Below are 27,981 nucleotides of genomic sequence, written 5' to 3' on the forward strand. Positions count from 1 at the left end.
CCATAAGCTGGGAGCAGCGCTGCTCGGCTTTTCCGCGCTGTGAAGAACACGCTTTCGCCGCCTCCTCTCCCGAGGGCAGATGGTGCGGTCCCAGGTGGTGCTTAGGAGTTCCATTCAGGGGGCGGAGCCTCTGTCTCTACTTTTAACTCGTTCTTTGCCGGCGAGGAGCTCGCAACCCGGGGAAAAGGGGTCGGATGCTGTGAACCGCTGTGATTTTCAGGGCGGCATATGTTGGTAAATAACCACAACAATAACAATAACCTGCTGGGCAGGGTCCCCCCCACCTCCGTCCTCCTATTCACAGTCTGGCTGCTGGGATCGGGTGGGCAGCAGGGAGGCACTCTGCACGTGCTCAGAGGCGCAGCCACCACCCAGCCGGTTCCGGGGCGGAGGGGGCGGATCCTGAGCGGGAGCCCCGCCTAGGGGCCGGTTGGCCGGCTGCCGCGTCTCCGCCCCGCCCGGGGCTGCCGCTTGTCCCCGTCCGGAGGAAAGCGCCGCCGCCACGACAGCTGTTGCTCCGCCGGCCCGAGGTAAACGGGGGTGCGCTGCGGTGGGGCCGGGCTGGGAGTCCCTGGTGGGGCGGAGCCGCTTTTGTGGGGCGCACAGATTTCCGCCCCGACGAGACGCATTGAATTCCGACGGGGCGCGTCTGGGGCTCTCCCTTGACCTGGCCTGGAAACCGCTTCCCCCCTATTTCTTTCTCCCCATCCCAGCTTCCTGTTCGGAAAGAATCGGGCCCCACCTGCCTTGCACCTGCGGGCTCCTGCGTCGCGTCGGAACGGCGCCCTGGACGCGCGGGGGGCACCCTGGGGTGCCCAAGGGCGTAGCACCCAGTCACCGGGCGGGCGCGCTTCTCTTCCCCCCTGCCGGAATCCAGCAGAGGCCGCCTCCCTGGAGCAGGTGGCAAAGTCAGGGGTTGCCCGACTCTCGTCAGCCCCACACGGCCAAGGGTCAGGCAGTTCGGCAGCACTGGAGGGCGCCACGTTGGCTACCGCTGCGAGGCTCTCCAAGCATCTCGCAGGTCTGAGAAGCCCCGAGCTGGAAGAGGCTTTGGGTCCCGCGACCCTCTGGGTGTCTCCTTCCAATCCGAATTACAGAAAGTGTCCTGGGGCTGAGTTCAGACCCATAAGGCAAAGACCACTGGCCAATCTAGGTTAGTATTGTCTGCACTGACTGGCAGGTGGGAGGACCATCCCAGTTGCCCCTGGAGATGCCTTTGAGGCTTCAACCAGAGAAGGGCTGTAGCGCAGCCGGAGGACACCTGCCTTGCATGCAGAAGGTCCCAAATTCAGTCTCCAGACAGGGCTGGGAGAGTTCTGCTGCTGCCAATCAGTGCAGGCGACACTGGACTAGATGGCCTCACCCTGTATATGGCCGCTTCCTATGTTCCTGCATGCAGGATGCTGATAATGCTGAACCGTTTAGGGCTTCTTCCCCCAAAACCATGTGATTTGTTCCTGATAATTTTCGCTGTGTGTTGGCCTTCAAGAGAGCAGTGTCAGCATTTCGGGAGAGAAGCCTTAGCTCAGCCGCAGAGCCTGGCTTCGCGGGAAGAAAGTCCCGGGTTTGGATTCCAGCACTTCCAGTTTAAGGAAAAGGGCGGGGTTGAGAAGGCTCCCTTTCTCCTCTCCTAAGACAATTCTAGAGAGCTCAGCTGCTGCCAGCCAGAGCATGCAGTGCAAGGCTTGGTGGGGAAGTATGCTTCACGAGTGAGGAAGATTTTTCAGCCTGAGAGACGCAATCCCTTCGGGAATTAAATTTCTATACTGCCCTTCACTCCAAGACACAGGGCTGTTTACAATATAAAAACACAAAAATACAAACCATAATACAAGAAGAAGAAGAGGCGTTTGGATTTGATATCCCGCTTTATCACTACCCTAAGGAGTCTCAAAGGGACGCGGGTGGCGCTGTGGGGAAAACCTCAGCGCCTAGGACTTGCCGATCGTCAGGTCGGCGGTTCGAATCCCTGCGGCGGGGTGCGCTCCTGTTGTTTGGTCCCAGCACCTGCCAACCTAGCAGTTCGAAAGCACGTCAAAGTGCAAGTAGATAAATAGGGACCGCTTACTAGCGGGAAGGTAAATGGCATTTCCGTGTGCTGCGCTGGCTCGCCAGATGCAGCTTGTCACACTGGCCACGTGACCCGGAAGTGTCTCCGGACAGCGCTGGCCCCCGCCTCTTAAGCGAGATGGGCGCGCAACCCCAGAGTCGGACACGACTGGCCCATACGGGCAGGGGTACCTTTAACTTTACCTTTAAGGAGTCCCAAAGTGGCTAACATTCTCCTTTCCCTTCCTCCCTCACAACAAACACTCTGTGAGGTGAGTGGGGCTGAGAGACTTCAAAGAAGTGTGACTGGCCCAAGGTCACCCAGCAGCTGCATGTGGAGGAGCGGGGAATCGAACCCGGTTCACCAGATTACGAGTCTACCACTCTTAACCAGTACACCACACTGGCTCACAAGATAGAGACTCAAGAGATTGCCTTGCCAGCACCCTCAGCTACCTTGCAGTAACAAAGGTAAGAAGAAGAAGAGTTTGGATTTGAGATCCCTTGCACACCATTGTTCTGGGTTCCTCCTCCCTCCTTCATTGTGGTGAGTGAGGACCCTGTTGCAACAGATCAATAAAGATCAGGCTTACTAGCTGCTTTGCTTCTCAATATTCTCTGGTTGGCCTCTGTTATTTTCTTCTATCAATAGGGAGCCTACGTAAGGTCTCTATATGGGCTCTTGGATACCCCATAAGGGAAAAAGGGCAGATTTTTGTTTACAACAGTTTGCATCTTTTAAAAAAGGAGGAGAAGGGAAAGAAGGGGGGGAAATGCAAATTATGGGCATGGTGTAATACGAGAAAAGAAATTGCATCAATATAGATTTTACGATACGAAGCGTATTTGTTTTCTGTGGTCTGCTTTGCCAACTGCCCCTTCAACACAATTGGTCCTAAGAGGCTGCTTCTGGTTAGCATGAATTTTTTAAAATGTAATAATTATAGTTATTTATATATATTGGTCCTTTACTAATAATCCCAGCGTGGCTTGACATCCAACCCTACCCTGCTTTTTCAAGTGAAATATGGGTCTGTCTGAAATGCCAACATTGTGGCATGAAACCCCAGAGACCATGGGCAGGAAGGCTACTCACTGGAGAAGACAGTGAACTCTGCACAAACTCAGAGACCCTCTCTTCCATGGCTATACTTAATGGGTCCCAGGGCTGAGCCTAGAGGTTGCAAACTGGAGTAAGCCCTAATTTTGAGAGCCACTGGCACAGCTGCCCCCCCCTCCTTCGTTCCTTAACTTATTTTTTAAAATGGGTCTCTCTGTGGGCAGCTGCTGAGTTGAAGTAGGTATGAACTGGGCAGCACCTTGGTCACCTCTTGTAATAAAGCAGTGCTTTCATTTAAAAAGATATACAGTGGTGCCTCGCAGGACGAAAAGAATCCATTCCGGGAGTCTTTTCGTCTTGCGGTTTTTTCGTCTTGCGAAGCAAGCCCATTAGCGGAGTAGCGCTATTAGCGCTATTGGCGATTTAAGGGCTAAAAACGGCTTTTTAAGGGGTGGGGGATTAGCGGTTTTGCTGCTAAAATGCTTTTAGCAGCTTAGCGATTCAAAATAAGGGGTTTTGGAGCAAAAAAAAAATTTCAATTTTTTTCGTCATTTTTCGTCTTGCGAAGCAAGCCCATAGGGAAATTCGTCCTGCGAAGCGCCTCTGCAGACGGAAAACCCTTTCGTCTAGCGAGTTTTTCATCTTGCGAGGCATTCGTCTTGCGGGGCACCACTGTATTAAGTTCCTCACACAACCTTGATGGCAGAAAGTGAGGAGGAATTAAAGAACCTTTTAATGAGGGTGAAAAAGAGCGCAAAATATGGTCTGAAGCTCAACATAAAAAAAACGAAGATCATGGCCACTGGACCCATCACCTCCTGGCAAATAGAAGGGGAAGAAATGGAGGCAGTGAGAGATTTTACTTTCTTGGGCTCCATGATCACTGCAGATGGTGACAGCAGCCACGAAATTAAAAGACGCCTGCTACTTGGGAGAAAAGCAATGGCAAAGCTAGACAGCATCTTAAAAAGCAGAGACATCACCTTGCTGACAAAGGTCTGTATAGTTAAAGCTGTGGTTTTCCCAGTCGTGATGTATGGAAGTGAGAGCTGGACCATAAAAAAGGCTGATCGCCGAAGAATCTATGCTTTTGAATTCTGGTGCTGGAGGAGACTCTTGAAAGTCCCATGGACTGCAAGAAGATCAAACCTCTCCATTCTGAAGGAAATCAGCCCTGAGTGCTCCCTGGAAGGACAGATCGTGAAGCTGAGGCTCCAATATTTGGCCACCTAATGAGAAGAGAAGACTCCCTGGAAAAGACCCTGATGTTGGGAAAGATGGAGGGCACAAGGAGAAGGGGATGAAAGAGGACGAGATGGTGGGACAGTGTTCTCGAAGCTACCAGCATGAGTTTGACCAAACTGAGGGAGGCAGTGGAAGACAGGAGTGCCTGGCGTGCTCTGGTCCAGGGGGTCACGAAGAGTCGGACACGACTAAACAACAACAAATCCTGTTGCTCCCAGCCTTAACCCAGCACTTGTGACCCAGATTAGAGCAGGAAGTTACACTCCTTTAATCCAGCTGCTGGTTTTGCATTTTGGAGGAGTTGTTGCTCTCCTCCATAATTGCCTGGGCTGACTCACCGTGCCTGCCTGCCTGCCCTGCAAGCCCTTCCCACCCCCAGTCTCATTGGGACATGGCCAAGCCTTTGTCCGAACAATGTGGAGGGCACCAGGTTCAGAAAGCCTGCTTTAAGGGCATTCAAGGGGGGGGCGGGGAGTTTCTGTTCAGAATTCCAAGGAGCTCCCTTGGTCTACTTCACATTCTTCTCCTCCTGCTGCTTCTCCTTAACTCCTGCGTCTGTTTGCTTCTGGCAGAAGCCCAAACCTCACCTGTGTTTTTTGCTGCCTTCATGCTGCCGCCCTTTGCCAGGACAGGGGGGCGGGGAATGAGAATGCTGGAAGTTTCGTGACAGATAAAATGATTTATATGCGCAGCACATAGTTGAGGTTTTTTTTTGTTAGTTTTATTTTTTGTTAGTTTTATTTTTGTAAATTTTTTTTGTAAAAAACACCCATCTGTGTTTCGATGGGTATTACATTAATTTCATTTTCATAATATGCTCTTATTTTTTTATGAAATATTTTCTTGATTTACAAAAGTGTGTGCAGTGTCTCTCGTATATTTTTCCCCCCATGTAACATTTTTACAAATCAGTTTCATTTGTTGAGACATTGGGAAGAAAAGGGGGAAAGAGGTGAGGGGGGGAAGATGGGTGGGGGTGGGGTCGGGTGGCGATGTTTCTATTTTACTTACTATATGTGGGGTTTGGTGTCAGCGTTGCTTGTGCAGGTTCTCTGCTGTTCGCTTGTGTTCCTTTGGTGGTGAGAGAGGTTGGGGTTGGCCACTAGGGTGTGTTTTTTTTTGTGATTGGCTGTGGTGGTCCTTGTTTTCATGTGTGAGTGGGTTGGGTGGGTGTTTTGGATCAGGTTAGCCATATTGATTTGTAGAGAAGTAGAGAAGATGGGCAGAGATGCAGAGGCTTGTGGGATGTTAGCAGAAATTATTGTCGATGACTCAAGCCCAGTCAAGCAATGCTTTCATCGTGGACACAATGGCGTGTTCCATTTTTCATAATTCCTCATAGCAATCCCACCTGACCGGAGGGTGCCTCCTTGGTTCTGGCCCTCCCCAATTCCCCCCACAGTCAAAATCCAGCACAGCTGCTGAGTCCCTTGCTGACCTTGCAGAGGATGCTGGGGCTCTGGGCTGCCCAGGTGTGATCCTGCGCTTGAGGCCGCATGAGGCAACTTAGCCAGATGTCGGTGTGCCTTTGGCTACCAGGGAGATTCGGCCACAACTACAGCTCTTCCGTGACGCTGTAGTGGCCTTCACTCTCCTCCTTGTCTCCTTCCCAGGCCTCCTGAGGTTTTTCCTGCTCGTTCCGCCTCGGCCATGAAGCCCCATGTCACCTACCACCAGGTAAATCCTTGCTTGCCTAAATCGGGTGCGTCCAAAGGGATGGATCAAACTAAACCGTTGCACCAGCAGGAGCCAGTGCAAAGCGTTCTTCTGCTCCCCCAGAACAGTGCACAGGGGGAAGGAGAGAACCTCGTTCTGTTTGATACCCTCAAGAGCTGGGATAACTCAGTTGGGAGAACGTGAGTCTCTTAATCTCAAGAGTCGTGAGTTCCAGCCCCACACTGGGCAAGAGATTCCTGCGTTTGAAGCGGGCTGGACTAGATGACCCCAGGGTCCCTTCCAATGCTATGATTCTAAGTGCTTGCATTGACAATCATAAAAGTGCGACACTGAACTCCTCCCAAAGGCTGGACGTGCGGCAAGTGTGTCCCCGCTCCCCAGCCTAATGAATGAATGAATTTTATTATTTCTGTCACAGACCAGTTCCAGCCCACATATCAAGGAAGTCATAAAACACGATAGGGATATATTTGAATTTGAAATTAGGTATAACAGGGACAAAACAGATATAGGAACAGTTAAAAAGTATATACATTAAAACTTAGTCATTAACATATAACCTAAAATTATCATTTCAAACCTTAATCATTATGATAGCACAGCTTGTTCCCTAAGTTTTATGGCAATCGCACAGAATTTAGCTACCCTTAACGTGATCTCAGGCCCCTTGTCCCCTACCAGGGATTTTAGACTGGGATCCATTTGGAGATTTTTGCATAGCAGGGGTAATAAATACCGAGCATATATCCCCATAGAAATGACAGCATAACAAGGCATGAGAGACAGCAGCCTAATGATTTGTTTATTTATTTTGTAAAATAAATGCACTGCTTTTTTGCAAAAGGGAAAAAGCCCTCGAAATTTGCAAAAAAAGTTAAAACCATAACATTATCATCATTCATCATTTTTAATTTGTATACCGCCTTTCTATCTTACAGTACTCAAGGCGGTTTACGCGCTGAAGAAACAAAAAATGTACATCTTATAACAATCTAATGCAATACAAAAATGTGATAATAAAACATAACTTTAAAATAGGCAACCTACATCAAAAAAGTAACATTCAATAATAATTAGAATATTATAAAATAATATCAGCATATAAAAGTTAAACAGAAATCCACTCAACAGTTACAATAATATCTAAACTATAATCAATAAAACGGCAAGCCACAGTACATAAAACATTGCAATACACATTGAGAAGCAGAGGATAGAGCAAGGCAGGTGGAAGGAGGCCTTGCCTGATGGAGTCTCTCCCCTCACCGTAAGGGAAATTATCAGCAGTGATTTAAGGCTCTCAAAAAGGTAAAAGGACCAAGTAGGGTAAAAACGGACTAGAGCTCGAATCTCAGGGTTGTGTGTTCAATCCCCATGTTGGGCAAGAGATTCGGGGTCCCTTCTAACTCTACAATTCCATGATCACCATTCTAAGCATCTGGACAGAGAAGGCGCCTGCCTGGTGTCAAGAGGCAGGGAGTTCCGAAGGTTGCAGTCTGCCACACTAAAAAGTCAAAGTTTTTACAAAGGCAGGACAGGGATCGTGTTGCATCTGTGACAGGGACAGTTCTGCCAGTCTCCCCCCACCCTTCCTCTCGCATCAGCTCCACTGTGATGAATGGGAGTTGGGGGAGCTATTTGCACAAGCCTCGCTCCCCTTGAGGAGGCAGACTTCCCCCTCGTAAATGTGTGGGGAAAGGGGAAGCCGGCTGGGCTTCCTGCCTCCGGCTCCGACGTGGATGCCCCCAAAGGGGTCACAGATGAGTTCAGTTTACCTGTCTGTCTGCACACACGGTGGATCCTGAGATCCTGCTGCCTGGAGTTCCCAGGGTGTTTCATCTCTCCGTTTCCTTCCTTTCAGCTGAAGGCGCTGCACAGCCCTGAGGAGCCCCCACTGACCCAGCAGCCCAGCTTGGCTCCAAAGAAGGTTAGTCTCCTCTTCCTCCTCCCCTTCCAGGTTCTGGTGAAGAGCCTGAGCTGGGATAAAGTCCCATCTCCCCCCCCCCCCCCCCATAAAACACACCTCTCAAGCCATGGAAAAAGAGGAACAGTCCTATAAATGGATCAATAACTGGTTAAGGAACAGTTTGGCCCACGGAAGAATGCAGAAACTGGAGTCCCTCAAAGATTATTGTGCATTATTTATGTTGTTGTTGTTGTTGTTGTTGTTGTTGTTGTTGTTTACCTTGTCCATCTGGGCAGCTCCCAATAAAATATTAATAATAATAAACTGATAAAACATCAAACATTAAAAACTTCCCTAAACAGAAATTATTAGTAGTAGTAGTATACTGCCCTATATCCACAGATCTCAGGGCGGTTCACAAGATAAAATCGCAATATGAAAACAAAAAAACACACTATCAAAATAAATACAAGAACAACCCAATAATCTCCGGCTTCCACAACACATTTCAAAAGGGTGCTGGATGTCAGTCAGCCAAAGTCCTTGTTAAAGAGGAACCTTTTGAATTAACATACACAAATTTATTGGTTGATAACATGGTAGACAGATAATGTAAAGATATGTATAATTTTATAACATGCAGAGAATAACATGTGCTGAGAAATCAGAGAGGAACTGAGGGGAGTTGGGGGGGTGGAGGTTTGAGGGGGTGGTGGGGAAAGAATAATGAATATGATATGTTTTGATATTTTGTTTTGCTGAAATTGTTAACAAAAACCTTTAAAAAAAGTGCTGGACGCCCAATTCTGTCCCTCTTTCTGCTTCGCAGGACTTCCGCTGTATCCTCGTGGTGGCCATCCTCTCGACGATGCTGGCCACCGCCCTCCTTTTCCACATGCTCATCCTCCCCTTTCGTGGTCTGACCTCGGCAGGGAAGGAGGCGGCTGCCGGGCCCTACCTGGGCAACAGGTGCAACGATCCCTGCAGGTGAGGGCTCTGTCTGTGGCGAGGTTGTTCTGGGCCTCTTCTTGGCACAGCTATTGCCTTTGGAGGGGGTTAAGGTAAAGGTAAAGGGACCCCTGACCATTAGGTCCAGTCTTGGCCGACTCTGGGGTTGCAGCGCTCATCTCGCTTTATTGGCCAAGGGAGCCGGCATACAGCTTCTGGGTCATGTGTCCAGCAGGACTAAGCTGCTTCTGGCGAACCAGAGCAGCGCACAGAAATGCCTTTACCTTCCCGCCAGAGCGGTACCTATTTATCTACTTTCACTTTGACGTGCTTTTGAACTGCTAGGTGGGCAGGAGCAGGGACCCAGCAACGGGAGCTCACCCCGTCTGATCGGCAAGTCCTAGGCTCTGTGGTTTAACCCACAGCGCCACCTGCGTCCCTGGAGAGGGTTATAATGAATTAATTCAATTTGTATAATTCCCTATGCCCATCGATCTCAGGGCGGTTCAGAACATAAAATGACAATATGAAAAACAGAAAAGACATAATAAAAATTTAAACAAAGCGTGAGCTGCTTTTCCGCTGAGACTGTGACTTATGGAGTAAATGCTGTTCTTTTTTCTTCTTTTTTCATAATATTTTTATTAAATTTTCAACAAAAATAACAGAAACACAAACACACAATAACAAATGCAATAACAGCCACAAACAAAGAAAAATATACATAAAAACAATATCAAATCCATAAAATGACTTCCCTCTCCCACCCCACTCCTGGTTCCTTAAATTTTCTTTTCAGCTACATATCATTTATACTCCAGGGTCTTTGGCCACACCATCCCCACTACTGACTCCCTGTTGCTACACAGCTTAAAAAAACAAAAAAGTGCCCCTGGATTCATTGAAAAAAATCTGGTAGCCATAGCCTAGACATTGCATTGTGGCAACTGTAATCTAGGTTTTAAGGTGCCGTTTGGCGAATAGCTTATGTATCTGAGTTTCTAACCCTGCCTACAATAATAAAATTAAATAATAAAACATCAGTAATAAAACATCGAGAAAGTTCAGAATGACACACAGGGTTGTGAATCATAGCTGTCAACTTTCCCCTTTTCTTGCGAGGAATCCTATTCAGAATAAGGGAATTTCCCTTTAAAAAAGGGAAACGTTGACAGCTATGTTGTGAATCTTCCAGACCAACCAGCCTGCGGCCCAAGGAAACTTAGAATCATAGAATCATAGAATCATAGAGTTGGAAGAGACCACAAGGGTCATCGAGTCCAACCCCCTGCCAAGCAGGAAACACCATCAGAGCACTCCTGACATATGGTTGTCAAGCCTCTGCTTAAAGACCTCCAAAGAAGGAGACTCCACCACACTCCTTGGCAGCAAATTGCACTGTCAAACAGCTCTTACTGTCAGGAAGTTCTTCCTAATGTTTAGGTGGAATCTTCTTTCTTGTAGTTTGGATCCATTGCTCCGTGTCCGCTTCTCTGGAGCAGCAGAAAACAACCTTTCTCCCTCCTCTATGTGACATCCTTTTATAGATTTGAACATGGCTATCATATCACCCCTTAACCTCCTCTTCTCCAGGCTAAACATGCCCAGCTCCCTTAGCCGTTCCTCCTAAGGCATCGTTTCCAGGCCTTTGACCATTTTGGTTGCCCTCCTCTGGACACGTTCCAGTTTGTCAGTGTCCTTCTTGAACTTGCAAGGGGAGAGGGTGTCTTGCCCCCCCCACTCTTGCAAAAGCTGCCCTTCCTCTCCTCCTCCTCTTCCTCAGGAGCGTCCTGGTGGAGAGCATCCCCGAGGGCCTGACGTACGACGACAACAGCACCCTCAACCCTTCCATCTTCGACGCCTGGAAGACCCTCCTGGAAGACGCCAGCCGCAGTGTGGACATCGCCTCGTTTTACTGGACCCTGAGCAACAAGGACACCGGCACCCAGGACCCCTCGGCCGACCAGGTGGAGAGCTCTGTCTGGAAGCGGCCTTGGTCAAGGGCCATCGCGGCTCAGGGGTGGGGGGCACCAGAGGGTCCTGGGTTTGGTCCCCCGGGGGCATCTCCAGGTAGGGCTGGGAGGGGCAGCCCATCTGATGCCCTGGAGAGGCGCTGCTGCTGCTGCCAGTTGGTGCAGGGAGTCCTAAGCGAGGTGGAGCGCTCTGTGCCAGCTGCTTCCTTTGCTGCAGAATGGCTTTCTCGAAGGTTGCTCTGCCTTCTTCCAGCAAGCCTTCTCAGGTGTTATAAATGGGAATATGGAGTCTTTTCAACACTGGCCTGGTGGAACGCTCTGCCTCATGAGACCAGGGCCCTGCGGGATCTGATTTCTTTCTGCAGGGCCTGTAAGACAGAGTTGTTCTGCCTGGCCTTTGGCTTGGAACTAGCCTGATCCCCTTTTTCCTTTTCCTTCTGTGATGGAACCCCTATTTGGGGACTTCCCTGGCTTTTTTCTGGCCCACGTAGGACCAGTCTGGATAGTTGGCCTTGCTGAAAATTTGACGTTTTCTCCCCCCAAACAGTTTTTGATCTGGGCTTCCACCGAAATGAGGCTGCATTTGAAGTAGTATTTTAATTTTGTTTTTAACTTGTATTTTAGGGACACGGGTGGCACTGTGGTCTAAACCACAGAGCCTAGGACTTGCCGATCAGAAGGTCGGCGGTTCGAATCCCCGCGACGGGGTGAGCTCCCGTTGCTCGGTCCCTGCTCCTGCCAACCTAGTAGTTCGAAAGCACGTTAAAGTGCAAGTAGATAAATAGGTACCGCTCCAGCGGGAAGGTAAACGGCGTTTCCGTACGCTGCTCTGGTTTGCCAGAAGTCGCTTAGTCATGCTGGCCACATGACCCGGAAGCTGTACGCCGGGTCCCTCGGCCAGTAAAGCGAGATGAGCACCACAACCCCAGAGTCGGCCACGACTGGACCTAATGGTCAGGGGTCCCTTTACCTTTACCAAGTTGTATTTTAATCAATTGTTTCTATACCTGATGTTAGCCACCCTGAGCCCGGTCTTGGGCAAGGAGGGTCGGGTATGTATGTATGTATGTATGTATGAATGAATACATACATACATACATACATACCCACCACATTCCCTGTTTCAACACGAAAAGTACCCCTTGGTTGATCAACCCAGCCAGCCCCCTCGGCTGCTGCAGCTGTTTTCTTGGTGGTGAAGCTAAACTATTCATTCTCACGTGTAAAACGAAGCCGAAATGAGATCCGTAGTATTTTATGTACCGTATTTTTTGCTCTATAAAGACGCACCAGACCACAAGACACACCTAGTTTTTGGAGGAGGAAAACAAGAAAAAATATATTCCGAATCTCAGAAGCCAGAACAGCAAGAGGGATCGCTGCACAGTGAAAGCAGCAATCCCTCTTGCTGTTCTGGCTTCTGGGATAGCTGCGCAGCCTGCATTCACTCCATAAGACGCACACACATTTCCCCTTACTTTTTAGGAGGGAAAAAGTGAGTCTTATAGAGCAAAAAATACGGTACTTATCGCATTTCTAGCCCACCTTTTTTCTCCAAGGAGCTGTCATGGTCCTCCTCCTCCTCTTCCTCATTTAATCTTCCCAGCGACCCTGCGAGGTACACCAGACTGAGGGTCAGCAACCGGCCCAAGGTCACCCAGTAAGATTCATGGCCATGGGGGGGGGGCGGGATTTGAACCCTGGTCTCCCAGGTCCTGCTCCGACACTCTGATCCTCACAACAGCCTTGTGAGGTAGGCCAGGCTGAGAGGCAGGGACTGGCCCCCAAGGTCACGCAGGGAGTGGGGGGTTTGGACCCTGATCTCTCCCAGGGCCTAGTCTGGCGCTCTAACCACTACACAATACTGCCTGTCGGTGTGTCTGAAAAGGTGCCTGTGCCAAAATATGCAGCAGCGAAGGCGCTCAGCACCCGGCAGACCCTGTCAAACCCGCTTGCAAACAGGCGTCTAATTGCCTGGGGTGGCGGCGCCTCCTTCCGCCTCTGTGCCCATCAAAAGGCCCTTTGAGGAAAGCAAAACATCCGTTTTTCGCATGTCGGTCACGGCCTGCGCCTGCGGGCGTGTTGGAGAGGCAGGCGCTTTTGTTAAAACTTCAGAGCAGAATTCACGCCTGTCCTGAGCAGTGAGAGAAGCTTTAAATCCCACAGCCTCCCAAGCTGCAGATGATCTGAAAAAGGCAGCTCCAAACAGAAACGCAGCGTTGGAAATTATTACATTGGGGGGACAGCGGCGGTTCAGTGGTTAGAGCAACCTGCTTTGCGGAGCAGCTGGTGTAGTGTCGTGTCTGGAGGGCTGGACTTGGACCCGAGAGAGACCAGGGTTCGAATTCTCGCCCCTTGCCTGTGCAGCTCACTGGGTGCGACCTTGGGGGCTAGTCACTCCTCCTGGCGTACCTCACGGGGTCGTCGTGGCTCTTCAATAAGAGGAGGGGAGCCATGGATGTCGCCTGGAGCTCCTAGGAGAAGAAGGTGGAATAGAAAAATAATAAACATGGTGGATGACAGGTTCAGCCCCCTGGGGGTGACTGGGAAAGGCTCCCCATCCCTAAACCCTGGGGAGCTGCTGCCAGCCAGTGTGGAGCTAGATGGGCCAACGGCATGTCCCATAGGCATTGTATTTTGCTTTGATGAACATCGAACCCAAAGCCTTCCTGTGGGGTCTGGCTTGTTAGAGATTTGGCTGGTGGCTGCCTGGCTCTCTCCTCAGTAGGTGAACAAAATGGGTAGCCCCCTCCCCAATGCACTAGCCAACCTGAGATCTAAGATGCCCAGCCCTGGCTTGCAGCCTCAAAAGAGTTGCAAACTAAGAGGATTTAGCCTCTGGCTGGATGAGGAGCACATTTTTGAAGAGCTCAGCTTTCAGTTTCCCCATTTGGGTGGGTAATGTGCAAATTCAAGATGTTCCTCTCCGCCCCCTCCTCAAAAAAAATTCAAGATGTCTCTATCCCACCCCACACAGAATCATAGAGTTGCAAGAGACCTCCAGTGGTCATCTGGCCCAACCCGCAGTCGAAGGACTCATCCCAAACCATTTGAAAGGGTTAATCGGTGGAACGGATCCTGCACCTGCGAACGGGGGTGGCCTGTCCAGGAAGGGCCCTGTTCACCTGGCCCGGATCGTGGCCACTGACGGACCCCCCTCCCTTTTCCCACAGGGGGAGGAAATCCTGGCAGCGCTGAGGGAGGTGCCCAGCAGAGGCGTCACCCTGCGGATAGCCGTCAATCCTCCTTCCTCCCGGATGCCCTGCTCTGACCTGCAGCTGCTGGAGGAGAGCGGTGAGAGAGAGAGAGCGCCTGGATTTCGGCACGGGGGTGGTGATGCGGGGCGGGGTCTCCTCTCTGCACCCCCCAAAAAGACAGCAATAATAATAATAATAATAATAATAATAATAATAATAATAATAATATAGTCTTTACACCCTACCCATCTGGCTGGGTTTCCCCAGCCACTCTGGGCGGCTTCCAACAAAATATTAAAAACATAATAAAACATCAGACATTAAAAACTTCCCTAAACAGGGCTGCCTTCAGATGTCTTCTAAAAGCCAGATACAGTGATCCATGCGGGAGGCACATTCGCAACCTGCAGCATTCGCAACCTGCAGCGCCGCATCTGCACATGCTTGGGTTTCGATTCGGTGCTTCTGCGCATGCGCAAAGCGCGATTTAGTGTTTCTGCCCATGCGCGAGTGCCGAAACCCAGAAGTAACCCGTTCCGGTACTTCCATGTTCGGCGCAGTGCGCAACCCAAAAACACTCAACCTGAAGTGTCTGTAACCCGAGGTGTGACTGTAGTTATTTATTCCCTTGGCATCTGATTTTAATGATGGTTTTAATGCAACTACAAAGCGGGTGGGGAGAATTCATAAAGGAGGGACAGGAATTCAATAAGAAAAGGTGTAACGAAACAAGATATATGTTTGGAGTTACGTAACAATTGGGAAGATTTAATAAAATCCAGAATCAAAAGGCTTTGAATTCAGGGGCTGCTTAGCTTAGAAGATGACAGAGATGGGTAAAATTATGTAAGAGACTTTCCCCCACTCGCTTGTAATGTTAGAACAAGGAGCCCTCCTATAGAAGGGGCTTTCTCTTGCAAGAGATTCAGGCCAGACCTACTGAAAGGGCTCAATTACTATTGGTCGCTTGCAGGATCAGAGAGGTCCTCGCCCCGAGGAGCTTACACTCTTAAAACCAAGTGTATGGGCTGGATTTGCGGGCGAGGCTGTAAAAGGTGCTGAGAACTAGCAGCTCCCTTCCTTGTCTTGTTCCCAAACTCCTCCAGGCGCCCAGATCCGCAAAGTCAACTTCCCGGAACTGACCGGTGGGGTCTTGCACACCAAATTCTGGATCGTGGACCAGCAACACATCTTCCTTGGCAGCGCGAACATGGACTGGCGCGCCCTCACCCAGGTGATGCCCGCGGCCCTCAGGGAGGGGTGGGTTGGGGGCCCCCCATCCTGGCCTGTGAGGCTGGGGCCAGGGTTATGATCTTTACGGGACGGTTGGGACCTGGCCTGATAGTTTCTGTGGTCACCTGCTAGAGAGAGTCCACATCTCACATCAGAAGTGAGAGCTCAGGAGTTCCCCTCGGCTGTAGCAGCACCCCAGTTCCGGAATGGCTTCCCCAAGGAGGGAGGGAGGGAGGCCCACCTGGACACCAACATGTTGTTGTTGTTGTTTAGTCATGTCCGACTCTTCGTGACCCCCTGGACCAGAGCACGCCAGGCACTCCTGTCTTCCACTGCCTCCCACAGTTTGGTCAAACTCATGCTGGTATCTTCGAGAACACTGTCCAACCATCTCGTCCTCTGTCATCCCCTTCTCCTTGTGCCCTCCATCTTTCCCAACATCAGGGTCTTTTCCAGGGAGTCTTCTCTTCTCATGAGGTGGCCAAAGTATTGGAGCCTCAGCTTCAGGATCTGTCCTTTCAGGGAGCACTCAGGGCTGATTTCCTTCAGAATGGAGAGGTTGGATCTTCTTGCAGTCCATGGGACTCTCAAGAGTCTCCTCCAGCACCAGAATTCAAAAGCATCCATTCTTCGGCCATCAGCCTTCTTTATGGTCCAGCTCTCACTTCCATACATCACTACTGGGAAAACCATAGCTTTAACTATACAGGCCTTTGTTGGCAAGGTGATGTCTCTGCTTTTTAAGATGCTGTCTAGGTTTGCCATCTCTGGAGGCCGGGATGGCGATAAGCACAATTCATTTTCAGCTTGGCAAACCTCCTCCTATCATATCCAGCAAGGTGAACAGTGGCCTCTTGGTATTTTTAAGCCAGCCTGTGCCAACCGGGCACCCCCCACGTGTTGTTGTGCTGCAGCTGCCCTCCTCTCCAGCCAGGATTACTGTGCTGCTCCAAACCTTGGCGCCTTACTGCTTTGCTGCAGATAATAGCCCAAAGGAGCAGCTCGGAGTTAAACTGTGGAACTCCCCGCCACAGGAGGCAGCCATGGCCACCAACTTAGATGGCTTTAAAAGAGGAATAGACCAATTCATGGAGGAGGAGAGGGCTCTCGAAGGCTCCTAGCCAGGATGGCTCTGCAGTCGGACGCAGCAATGCTTCTGAATGCCAGGTGCTGGAAACCACAGGAAGGGAGAGTTTCTCTTCTATTTTAATCCTGCTTGCGTGTTTCCCATCTGGTTTGCCCCTGAGAGAACAGGGTCTGGATTAAATAAGCCATTGGCCTGGTCCAGTAGGCCGTTCCCATGTTCTTATGGAACCTCCAGGCCCAGAGCATAGCTGTCAACTTACAGATTTGAAAATAAGAGGCCAGCAGCCTCGAAAATAAGGGATCAGCAGCCAAAAAAAGGGATTTTAGTCAACCAGCAGCCAAACAAAGCCTCAAGCTCAAGCGGTGGTTCCCACAGCGCAGCAACCCGGCAAAGGGGATGCAGCAAGGAAAACCACCGTCACCTCTCCGCTGGGAAGCGCTGAGCAAAGGCGAGTCCCCAGGCAACATGGCCAATTTGATCGGCACAAGGCATGCAAGCTCCACCCCCCAGTCATTCTTAGACTCCTTATTGGGTGAGCAACGCAGCCAAGCAACACAGTTGGAGCCTCCCTCCTCCCTGGCCGGCCGGCAGGGAGGGAGGGAGAGGAGCTGCTTCCTTTGAAACCCGGGAACTTTATTTATTTATTTTTAAATAATATTTATTAAATGTTTTATAGTTATGAAAAGAAGAAAAGTAGAGAAAAACAATACATAAATTCAACAGACAATACATCGACAATAAAAAAAGATACAATACAACAAGAAAACAAAAACATTTAAACACACATCCAAGTTTCATATCTATATCTTTCATTTACCTATTTCCTCGACTTCCTCGCACCTCCCTTTTTTGTATTCTAGTTCAAATTAGCTGGTTCAACAAATCCTTTCCCTCTTCTTCAGTTTTTATTCTCTGATTTCTCCTAACACGATTTAACCTTCAATTTTCCACCTTGGCACATTGAGAATTAATTTTCATATAGTTCTTAATAACACTTCTGCTAAAACCATATAACTTCATTCCAGTATTCTTCTAACATTCATTAATTTTGCAATATTTCTGTAAATATACTTTAAATTTTTTCCAATCTTCTTCCATCGACTCGGGAACTTTAAGGGACATCATCAATAAGGGACACAGCGGGACACAGCGCTGGGATAAGGGACTTTCCCGCCAAATAAGGGACTGTTGACAGCTATGGCCCAGAGGCAGTCTATTTCAGTTTCTTGGTTCTTAGGGGCGTTTGGCCACTGGGAGGCCAGACTAGATGGGGGCTCTTTGGCCTGGTATAGCAGCTGGGCTCTTCTTATCTTCTTATCAGGGCACCAGGTTGCCGAAGGTTGCTTGAGTCAAGATGGGACTACTACCTTCTGGGGCTGATTTCTTTTTTATATATATACATTTTTATTAGTCCCCCCCCCATATCATTTCCAACAATCATATAACATAACTTCTTATACAATATTTTAGACTTCCGTCAACACCTCTGATGATTTCCTGTTCTTTACCACTTACCGTATTTTTTGCTCTATAAGACGCACCAGACCATAAGACGCGCCCAGTTTTTGGAGGAAGATTAACAAGAAAAAATATATTCTGAATCCCAGAAGCCAGAACAGCAAGAGGAATCACTGTGTAGTGAAAGCAGGGATCCCTCTTACTGTTCTGGCTTCTGGGATAGCTGCGCAGCCTGCATTCGCTCCATAAGACGCACACACATTTCCCCTTACTTTTTAGGAGGGAAAAAGTGAGTCTTATAGAGCAAAAAGTATGGTATTCTGAATTTCTTAATTTCTCTATTACTCTTAATTATCCTTAACTAATAATTCTCCTCATAGTCTGTCTTGCAATATTTCAAATAGCCCTCCTTAAAGAACTTCTTGCAGTCCTGCTAGCGTAATCTGTTCATTACAATTGCTTTTCAAATAGTTCATGTATTTAGTCTTCTAAGAATCTCTTAGAAGGTCCCGCAGGTTTCGAATCCTTCCTGTTAATTTATCCAATTCTGCATAGTCCATCAACTTCATCCTCCATTCTTCTTTTGCTGGTGATTCTTCTTACTTCCATTTTTCCTCTGGGGCTGATTTCAGGTGTCCTGGGTGCTTCTTCCCATAGATCCTGCAGCCTACATCAACTGCGCCTGGGCTCTATCCTGCGGCCTCCTGCTAACCTCTCCCTTTCTCGGCCCGCAGGTGAAGGAGCTGGGCATGGCTATCTACAACTGCAGCTGCCTGGCCCAGGACTTGGGGAAGATGTTCGAGGCCTACTGGGCTCTGGGTCTGCCCAACGCCACCATCCCGTCGCCCTGGCCGGCCAATTACTCCACCTCCTACAACAAGGAGACACCGCTGGAGCTGGAGCTGAACGGCACGGAGGCCGGGGTCTACTTCTCGGTGAGATGGGAGGGCAGGGGCCCCCTCTGCTCAAGACCCCCTGCTCCAGTCTCTGCTGGCATCCTTGGTGCTCAGATGCCGGGGGCCGACTCGGGGGGTTTCCTTTACGATACGATACCTTTATTGTCATTGTCCCATACAGAACAATGAAATTGAAAAATCTACATGAGACATTCAAAAGCCCCTAAAAACTCTGAAACCCCATTTTAAAATACCATATACTCCTATAGAGACTCCTTATACTGGGTTTAAAACCAGAATTGCATTTGGCTAGAAACTGTTTCTCAAGCGGCTAGTCCTAGTCTTTAAAACCCTGGACCTTCTCCCAGAAGGCAGAAGCTAAAAGAGATAATTTCCGGGGTGCGCACCATCTAATAATAATAATAATAATAATAATAATAATAATAATAATAATAATAATTTATTATTTATACCCAGCCACTCTGGGCGGCTTCCCCCAAAATATTAAAATATTAAAATCCTGCGCTATCTCTGCCGCTTTCTTATGGCACCTGGAAGCATAGATTTGATCCAAGGTGGGAAGAGTGCACCCAATTATTCTCTCCGCAGTCTTTACAACCCTGGACAGCATTGTTTTTTCCCCTGACTGTGCAGCTCCCAAACCGTACACACAGACCATAAGCTAATACACTCTCAACGGTACAATGGTAAAATGCCATCAACAGGTCCTTTGAGAGATTGTTTTTCCGGAGGATTCTCAGAAAATATAACCTCTGCTGTGCTCTCTTCATCAGGTCTTTGCTGTTTTCTCCTTTAACTGTTTGGTTCCATAAATTTTTTAAAATTATTATTTCTGAGAAACTGACATATATCAGGTTGCAGTGAAACCTATGGATTCTGCCTCCATTTGCCGGCCATTTGTTCCTTACCCAACAGGAAAGTCACAGAGGTGGCAAGTCCCTATGAAATGTGGCTTTGTTTGGCGTTCATAACATTTGGTTTGCACTCTTTCTGTATCAGGTTTTTGCCGTAGCAAATAATTCAGTCATTGGTCTCTAAAGAACACACATTATTTCACAAGGTAATGGCATTGACCCCTGGTTAGGTTTTTCGGTCATTCCTCCCTTTATTTCAGATTTCCTCCTGGATTGTTACTTTAACTCATGGGTAGGCAAACTAAGGCCCGGGGGCTGGATCCGGCTCAATTGCCTTCTCAATCCGGCCCGCAGATGGTCTGGGAATCAACATGTTTTTACATGAGTAGAACGTGTGCTTTTATTTAAAATGCATCTCTGGGTTATTTGTGGGGCATAGGAATTTGTTCATTCCCCCTCAGAAAAAATATAGTCCAGCCCCCCACAAGGTCTAAGGGACAGTGGACCAGCCCCCTGCTGAAAAAGCTTGCTGAACCTGTGCTTAACTCCATAGCAAAGTCCTGAAGATTCATTAAAAAATTAAAAACCTCATTCTGAAAAAACCCCTGCCCAGGCAGCCCAGGATGTCAACCGTGTGCCTGACTTTTGGGTACCGGTCCTTCTCCTCCTTTCCTGAGTCTCTTTTCCCTCTGCCTGCCTCCAGAGTGCCCCACCTGCGCTGTGCGCCACGGGGCGGACGGAGGACCTCCAGTCCCTGGTGAGCATCATTGATGACGCCGATGAGTTTGTTCACATTGAGGTGATGAGCTACCTGCCCACCATGGAGTTCTCGCATCCCAAGAGGTAAGTGTGCAGCTGACGGGGCAGCTCTTCTCCCTCCCCTCCCTTGGCTGTGGGAAGGATAAGCTTTACAAACCAAGCAGCACCAGCCGGGAAGCCGTTGCAGAATCTCCTGCTGATGCAACAGGGCTTCTCCTTCTGCCTGCCTCCCCCAAATCCACTTTGGGAAAGAGCCAGAATATGGGGAGGTCATTCCGCCTGGCAAGCAGAAATGAATTGTACAGTTGGGTGGCCAGGTAAAGATAAAGGGACCCCTGACCATTAGGTCCAGTCGTGACCGACTCTGGGGTTGCGGCGCTTATCTCGCTTTATTGGCCGAGGGAGCCGGCGTACAGCTTCCGGGTCATGTGCCCAGCATGACTAAGCCGCTTCTGGCGAACCAGAGCAGCGCACGGAAACGCCGTTTACCTTCCCACCGGAGCGGTACCTATTTCTCTACTTGCACTTTGACGTGCTTTCGAACTGCTAGGTTGGCAGGAGCTGGGACCGAGCAATGGGAGCTCACCTCGTCGCGGGGATTCGAACCGCCGACCTTCTGATTGGCAAGTCCTAGGCTCTGTGGTTTAACCCACAGCGCCACCCGCGTCCCTTCTGGCACCATAGCACCTCTCAATGTCCATCTTATGCTGTCCGCGCTCGAGGGGCGCTAGACCAGTTGGCAGGCTGCCCCAAGTCAGAAGTGGCAGTGCAGGATGTGGCCCCGACACTCTTGCTTCCTTCTTCCCGCTCAGGTTCTGGCCAGTGATTGACGACCACTTGCGGAAGGTAGCTTACGAAAGGAGAGTCCGTGTGCGACTTTTGGTCGGATGCTGGAGGCACTCCAAGGCCAATATGTTCCCCTTTCTGCGCTCCCTGGCTGCCATGCACGACGTCCGCACCCACTACAACATGGAAGTGGTAAGGACACCCCCAATGGCTGGGATGGGGCTCCCCAGCCCTGGAAGACTGGGCTCCAGGACCGTCTTAAGCATATCCGGCACTGTGGTGCAAAAATCCCTCCCCCCCCCCCGTGTCCCAGAGTTGTTGACCTTTTCCCAAGCCTCTGTGGGGATTGCTCTATTGGTAAAACCTATTGGTGTTTCGCAACTTTCCGACTAGCTGCAGGATCTTAGCCAGACCTAGCAGAGTAAACGCAGAATCCACGGAAGCAATTGGCGACTTGGCTGCAGACAGGATAGACGAAGCAGGAACTAGGAACTTGTAGTTAGGTGTTTATTATATACAGTGGACTATTTACAGGAACAGAACACGGATCTTTTGCTTGCTCTCTCTGACACAACTCACAACTCCTACACTGACACACTGAACCACTGAACTCACGAACTCCGAACTAACGCATTCCAGTTAGTAGGCCATTAATTATCATTCCCTTGAGAGAGCTTGACCAATCAGGGAGCTGTCTCCATGTCTCTGTTATCTCCAGGCAGACTTACTCCTTCAGATTGCCTTCTGGCTGTCTGCCAAACCTTAACTGACTTTTTGTGAGTAGCTGCACGTACACAGTTTCCCAACACGCTCTCCTCCCACGTAGGCTTGGGAAGGAAGCTGCACGTCTGCCAGCCATATAGTTGGTTGGGTGCAGCTTCTATCCTAAGCCTCCGCGGGAGAAGGGCGATACCTGCAAAGGCTTAAGATGGAAGCTGCGCCCCATCAGCTATATGGCTGGCAGACGTGCAGCTTCCTTCCCAAGACAATCTGGAAACAGTGGCTCATGTTCTCCTGTCCTGTCCCCTTTATAAAGATCTGAGGAATGAGATCATCACCCCACTCTTACATCCCAGGCCGCCCATCTGCGGCCACGTTGTTCTTTCTTTTATCAGATCAAAATGATCAGACTACAGCAAAGGTTGCTAGGTTTATCGAGGGTGCAATGAGATTAAGGGCCACTCTCTGAACGATAAGCTTGGTCATTTGATTGCCCTTTTTACCCCCCCCCCCCCAATTTTTAAAATTAATTTTCTAAAATTTAAAACAAACAAACATAGAGACACACATATATGCATCCTGTTAAAATATTGCTAACATAATTAAGTGACTTCCTCAAATCCCCTTGGTTGAATTTCATTATATATCATTTTAACAATTTTCCAAAATCGGTTTTCTCAAAAAATTAACTTGGTCACTTAACATCTTTCATTCTTTCTAATTTAACTTTAAACACCTAAAATCTTATCCTTACATATTTAAATCCTAAGCCTATCTATTATTTGCAAGCTTTCCCAATTGAGTTATCTTAACATATTTAGCTAAATAGTCTTTGAATTTCATCCATTCTTCCTGATACCTTTTTACCCATTGTTGTCTTTTTAATTGTATATATTGCTTGTTTTATGTTGCTATGGCCGTTGGCTAATGTGAATAAAGTTGATCTATCTCCCTTCCCAAGTCTCCGCGGGAGGAGAGTGATCCTCACAGAGGCTTAATATGGAAGCTGCGCCCCACCAAATAGAGGGCTGGCGGGCGTGCCGCTTCCTTCCCAAGGCTCCACGAGAGGAGAGGCTAGGGAGGCAAGCTGCACGCCTGCCAGCCACATGGTTGACGGGGCACAGCTGGTGGGCATGCAGGGAAAGGGGAAGCCGCCGGCAAAGCCACGCAGCCCCCCCCCCACTCACTAGAGCACCCCTGAGAGGCCGGCGCCCTGGCGTGAGGCACCACTAAGCCCAATTGGAAAGACGGCTCTGCCGGGCTCCCTGGAGAGCCATTTCTGCTTGCCTCCCAGCTGCCTCCTCTGCGTGCCAAGCACCCCCACCTCTTCCACACGCACCCCAGTTTTGTCATAGAATCATAGAGTTGGAAGAGACCACAAGGGCCATCGAGTCCAACCCCCTGCCAAGCAGGAAACACCATCAGAGCACTCCTGACATATGGTTGTCAAGCCTCTGCTTAAAGACCTCCAAAGAAGGAGACTCCACCACACTCCTTGGCAGCAAATTCCACTGTCAAACAGCTCTTACTGTCAGGAAGTTCTTCCTAATGTTTAGGTGGAATCTTCTTTCTTGTAGTTTGGATCCATTGCTCCGTGTCCACTTCTCTGGAGCAGCAGAAAACAACCTTTCTCCCTCCTCTATGTGACAAAAATATTGTCTTTCTCCCCTTCCCCTCCGCCAGAGGCTCTTTGTGGTCCCAGCCAATGAGTCGCAGGCCAAGATCCCCTACGCCAGAGTCAACCACAGCAAGTTCATGGTGACGGACAAGGTGGCTTATATTGGTGAGTAGTTTGAGGGGCGGGGGCAGCCAGTTGAGGCAGAAAGCTTTGCCGGGGGCTAGCAGGGGCAAAAACTGGACAGCAATGGGAGAGGGAGAGAAGCAGCCATAAGGGGGAGAACAGAAGGGACTAAGGGGAGTTCACTGGAGGCCCATCCCATCCAGATGCCTTTTGGGGAAACTCGGAAACAGGATCCGAGCCCAATAGCTCTCTCCCCTCCTGTGGTTTCCAGTGGCTGTTGTTCAGGAGCTCTGCTGCCTCCGACCGGCTAGGAGCCATCGATAACCCTCTCCACCTCCATGAATTTGTCCCATCCTCTTTTAAATCCATTCACTTTGGTGGCCATCTCTGGCTCCTGTGGCAGGGAGTTCCACAGTTTCACTCCATGCTGCTTGAAGGAGGACTTTTCTGTTATCAGTGCTGAATCTCCCAACCTTCAGCTTCAGGGATTGTCCACAAGTTCTATTGTGAGGAAGAAAAAACGTCTCTCTCGCCACTACCTCCCTGCCATGCATGTTTTTTTTAATAAACCTTTATCACGTCGTCTCTTCCTCGCCTTTCCAATAAAACTGAAAAGCTCTAAGCGCAGCACCCCCTCGATCATGCGGGCAGCCCTTTCCTGAACCTTTCCCAACTCTGTAATATCCATTTTGAGACCAGGCGACCAGAACCGTAGATGAGCAGTCGTTGATAGGCTCCTTCTCCACCACGAATTTGCCTAGCCCGCCTGGTCCAGCACCCTCTTCTCACAGTGGCGGAACAATTACTTGTGGGGAGCCAGCACTCAGGATTCGAACACAGAGCTCTCCCCCCTTCCTGTGGCTTCCAGCAGCTGGGATTTAGAAGCACGGCTGCCTCCCGCTGCGAGCGCCATTGTCATCAAGCTTTGTTGCAGAACGCAGGACTCTTAAGCGTTTATTTCCCCTTCCTTCCCGGCAGGAACATCCAACTGGTCCGGGGACTACTTCCTCCACACGGCGGGGTCCGCCCTGGTGGTGAACCAGAGCCACGTGGGGGCCGGGGAGCAGCCCACGGTGCGCGATCGGCTGCAGGCGGTCTTTGAGCGGGACTGGAACTCCAGATACAGCCAGGAGCTGAGCTTGCCGGGCCAGTGGGAGCAGCTCTGCGGCACCCACTAGGCAAAGGGACACCCCCTCTGCCCGTCCCCAGCTGGAGAGGGGCTGCGAGTGCCGGCCCCCTGTTGGGAGGCCGGTGGAGGGGCTTCCCCAGAGGCAGGGGGTCTCCCTGGGGAACCTTGCGGGACCCCTGCTCTCCAGCCGAGTGAACCAGGGGGTGCCCAAGGCCTCCTGGGGGCTAATGTTTGGGGTAAGAGAAACTCCTGCAAGGGAACAATTCAGCCTGACCGAAGGATTGGGGGTGGGCGGGGGGGTTTGCCATGCGCAAAGGACCAAGTGACCGTGCAAAGGGAGCTTTTGGCGCATGCAAATTATGGGTAAGAAGGCACTGTTCCGAACTGGGAAGCAAAAGGGTTTTTGCTTGGGTGGGAGGATAGATGTAGAGAAGAGGGCGTTTAGAAATTAGGGGAAAAGGGTACGTGGGTTTAAGGAGGAGAAAACGGAAAGGGCTTCTCGGCCAAAAAGATCCCTCACGGAGGAATCTCCTCCTCCTGTTCAGCAGAAGTGTGGAGAATTGCGAGAGAGGAGAGGTTGCAGGCGATGTGCCGCTCAGAAGCTCCCAAGTCGGGTGGGACCTGTCTGAACCTGTGAGAGCCTCTGCCAGTCAGTGTAGGTTGTGCTAAGCTAGATGGGCCAAGCAGTCCGACTCGGCGCTCCCTGTTCTGCCCTGTTTCTCTGCCGTGAATACCTTTCAGAGAGGAGCACACACACGAAGGGAAACTAACCAGCTTCTGTCGCTGGGAACCGTAGACTCATAGAGGTGGAAGGGATACCCAGAGGTCCTCTAGTCCAACCCCCTGCTGCAATACAGGAATCCCAGCTGAAGCATCCCTGGCAGGTGACAATCCAACCTCTGCTTAGAAACCTCGGAGGAAGGAGATTCCATCCCTTTCCGGGGCAGACCGCTCCACTGCCAAACAACTCTTGCCGTCAGAAAGTTCCTCCTGGTGTTTAGTCAGAATAATAAGAATAATAACAATAAAATTTTATTTATATCCTGCCCTCCCCAGCCAAAGCCGGGCTCAGAGAGGCTAACAACAGTAAAAATAGCACAATTTCCATAAAATCACAGTCAATTAATTGAAATACATTCTGAAATCAATTCAGAATCAAATTAATGGCAACCATTGGGCTAGAGTTCTATGAGGATTACAGAAGGAGAGAGGGAGTCAGGCTGTGCCCTGGCCAAAGGCCAGGCAGAACAGCTCTGTCTTGCAGGCCCTGCGGAAAGATGTCAAGTCCCGCAAGGCCCTAGTCTCTTGTGACAGAGCGTTCCACCAGATCAGGGCCACGACCGAAAAAGCCCTGGCTCTGGTTGAGGCCAGCCTAACCTCCCTGTAGCCTGGGACCTCCAAGATGTTTTTATTTGAAGACCATAAGGTCCTCTGTCGGACATACCAGGAGAGGCGGTCCCGTAGGTACAAGGGTCCTAGGCCTTATTGGGCTGGTTAAAACCAGCACCTTAAACCTGATCTTGTACTCCACTGGGGGCCAGTGCAGCTGGTATAGCACCAAGTGAATGTGATCCCGCAGCGAGGACCCCGTAAGGAGTCTCGCCGCGGCATTCTGCAGCCGCTGGAGTTTCTGGGTCAATCTCCCTTCTTGTAACTTGAAGCCATGGGTTCGAGTTCTACCCTATGGAGCAGCCCCCTAAAGTGGCAGCCCACTTTAATCCATCTGGGTCAGCAAAGAGCAGTAAGGAAGAGCAGCTATCTCTGTCTTCTTGAACAGAGGTCAAGTGCCAAATGCTGAGATGTGCCTTCCTTTGTCATAATCCAGACTAGGAGCATTGGGAGTTTATAGGGAGAACCTTCCAGGCCCATAGATTCTGGTAGGGATGGACTCATACCATTTTCTCCCAGGTCAAACATTTATTGCCATCAACAAGAAGTGGGGAGTCCTCGAACTGTAGAGTTAGAAGGGACACCAAGGGTCATCTAGTCCAACCCCAGACTCCCTGGGCCCTCTGGGTGTGATTTCAAGGGCATTATTCTCCCACTGTCCATGGAGGGATCCACCCTGCAAGGGGTCTTGACATGCGGCTTAGGGACTGTCAACCGGGCAATGGGGCGGTAGCCTGGATTTTTGCTGTCTTCAGTACAGATCTTTGGTCAATTAAAGGATAATTTTCCAATTTGCTGTGGTCTCGTGATTGCTGTGTGACCGGCTGGAAGGCACACACAATGCTGCCACCGTTGTGCTCATGAAGAAGAAGAATATCTTTTGCGTGATCTGCTGTGAATGCTTCCTGCGGTAGTAATTTCCCTTATACAGTGGTACCTCGGGTTAAGTACTTAATTTGTTCCGGAGGTCCATTCTTAACCTGAAACGGTTCTTAACCTGAAGCACCACTTTAGCTAATGGGGCCTCCTGCTGCTGCCATGCCGGCGGAGCACAATTTCTGTTCTCATCCTGAAGCAAAATTCTTAATCCAAGGTACTATTTCTGGGTTAGCGGAGGCTGTAACCTGAAGCGTATGTAACCCGAAGTACCACTGTACTGTATTGCATGGCCAGGGCGAGTTGAGAGAGGTGCTCTCTCCACCCCAATGCAACGCACTCCCACCCCTGTTCCAGATAATAATAATTATTATTATAATATATTATTTATATCCCGCCCATCTGGCTGGGCCTCCCCAGCCACTCTGGGCGGCTTCCAACAAAGACCAAAAATACACCAAGATGTCACACATTAAAAACTTCCCTGAACAGGGCTGCCTTCAGATGTCGTCTAAAAGTCTGGTAGTTGTTCTTCTCTTTGACATCTGGTGGGAGGGCGTTCCACAGGGCGGGCGCCACCACCAAGAAGGCCCTCTGTCTGGTTCCCTGTAGCTTGGCTTCTCACAATGAGGGAACCGCCAGAAGGCCCTCAGCGCTGGACCTCAGTGTCTGGGCATAACGATGGGGGTGGAGACGCTCCTTCAGGTATACTGGATCAAGGCCGTTTAGGGCTTTAAAGGTCAGCACCAACACTTTGAATTGTGCTCGGGAACGTATTAGGATGGGAAACGTATTAGATTAGGATGGGGGGGGGAGCTTTAGCTGGTGGTGTACAGTAGTGGTCTGGGGGTTGGATCCTCCTCCTGCAGCCTCCAGCGCCCTAAATTGGAGCCACCGGGTGCTGCAGAGCAAAACTTTGAGGAGGCTCACTGAAAAGGCAAGCGAACGGGGTGCAAGTCCTGTTCTCTACAAAAGAA

The 27,981-nt window shown here is 49.9% G+C and overlaps 1 protein-coding gene and 1 long non-coding RNA gene across 5 annotated transcripts in view; one reads left to right on the top strand and one right to left on the bottom strand.

Annotated features, from left to right (window-relative positions):
* PLD3 (phospholipase D family member 3) lies at positions 1-26,919 on the top strand. Of its 4 annotated transcripts, XM_083455520.1 has the most exons (13): positions 446-530; positions 2,322-2,520; positions 5,968-6,031; positions 7,893-7,958; positions 8,767-8,924; positions 10,669-10,852; positions 14,032-14,152; positions 15,162-15,289; positions 18,568-18,768; positions 20,308-20,447; positions 21,176-21,341; positions 23,553-23,652; positions 24,589-26,919. In XM_083455520.1, the coding sequence occupies exons 3-13, from the start codon at positions 6,005-6,007 to the stop codon at positions 24,786-24,788; spliced, it is 1,491 nt and encodes a 496-aa protein (XP_083311646.1). In that variant the 5' UTR covers positions 446-530; positions 2,322-2,520; positions 5,968-6,004; the 3' UTR covers positions 24,789-26,919. The 4 variants fall into 4 exon arrangements, with proteins under 4 accessions (XP_083311645.1, XP_083311648.1, XP_083311646.1 ...); XM_083455519.1 differs by lacking the exon at positions 2,322-2,520 and having other exon boundaries at positions 1-530; XM_083455521.1 differs by lacking the exons at positions 446-530; positions 2,322-2,520 and adding an exon at positions 4,632-4,784.
* LOC310684888 overlaps positions 1-27,981 on the bottom strand; it is a 239,051-nt gene that overhangs the window by 96,082 nt on the left and 114,988 nt on the right. The window lies entirely within an intron of this gene.

The sequence above is a fragment of the Podarcis tiliguerta genome (genome assembly GCF_965153285.1).
Source record: "Podarcis tiliguerta genome assembly, chromosome: 8".
Taxonomy (NCBI): domain Eukaryota; kingdom Metazoa; phylum Chordata; class Lepidosauria; order Squamata; family Lacertidae; genus Podarcis; species Podarcis tiliguerta.

Bases quoted from the DNA above. Each gene is read 5' to 3' on its own strand.
- PLD3 (XM_083455519.1), top strand. From the start codon at position 6,005: ATGAAGCCCCATGTCACCTACCACCAG. The intron at 15,290-18,567 runs GTGATGCCCGCG...CTCGGCCCGCAG, and splicing joins ACTGGCGCGCCCTCACCCAG to GTGAAGGAGCTGGGCATGGC. The intron at 23,653-24,588 runs GTGAGTAGTTTG...CCTTCCCGGCAG, and splicing joins GGACAAGGTGGCTTATATTG to GAACATCCAACTGGTCCGGG.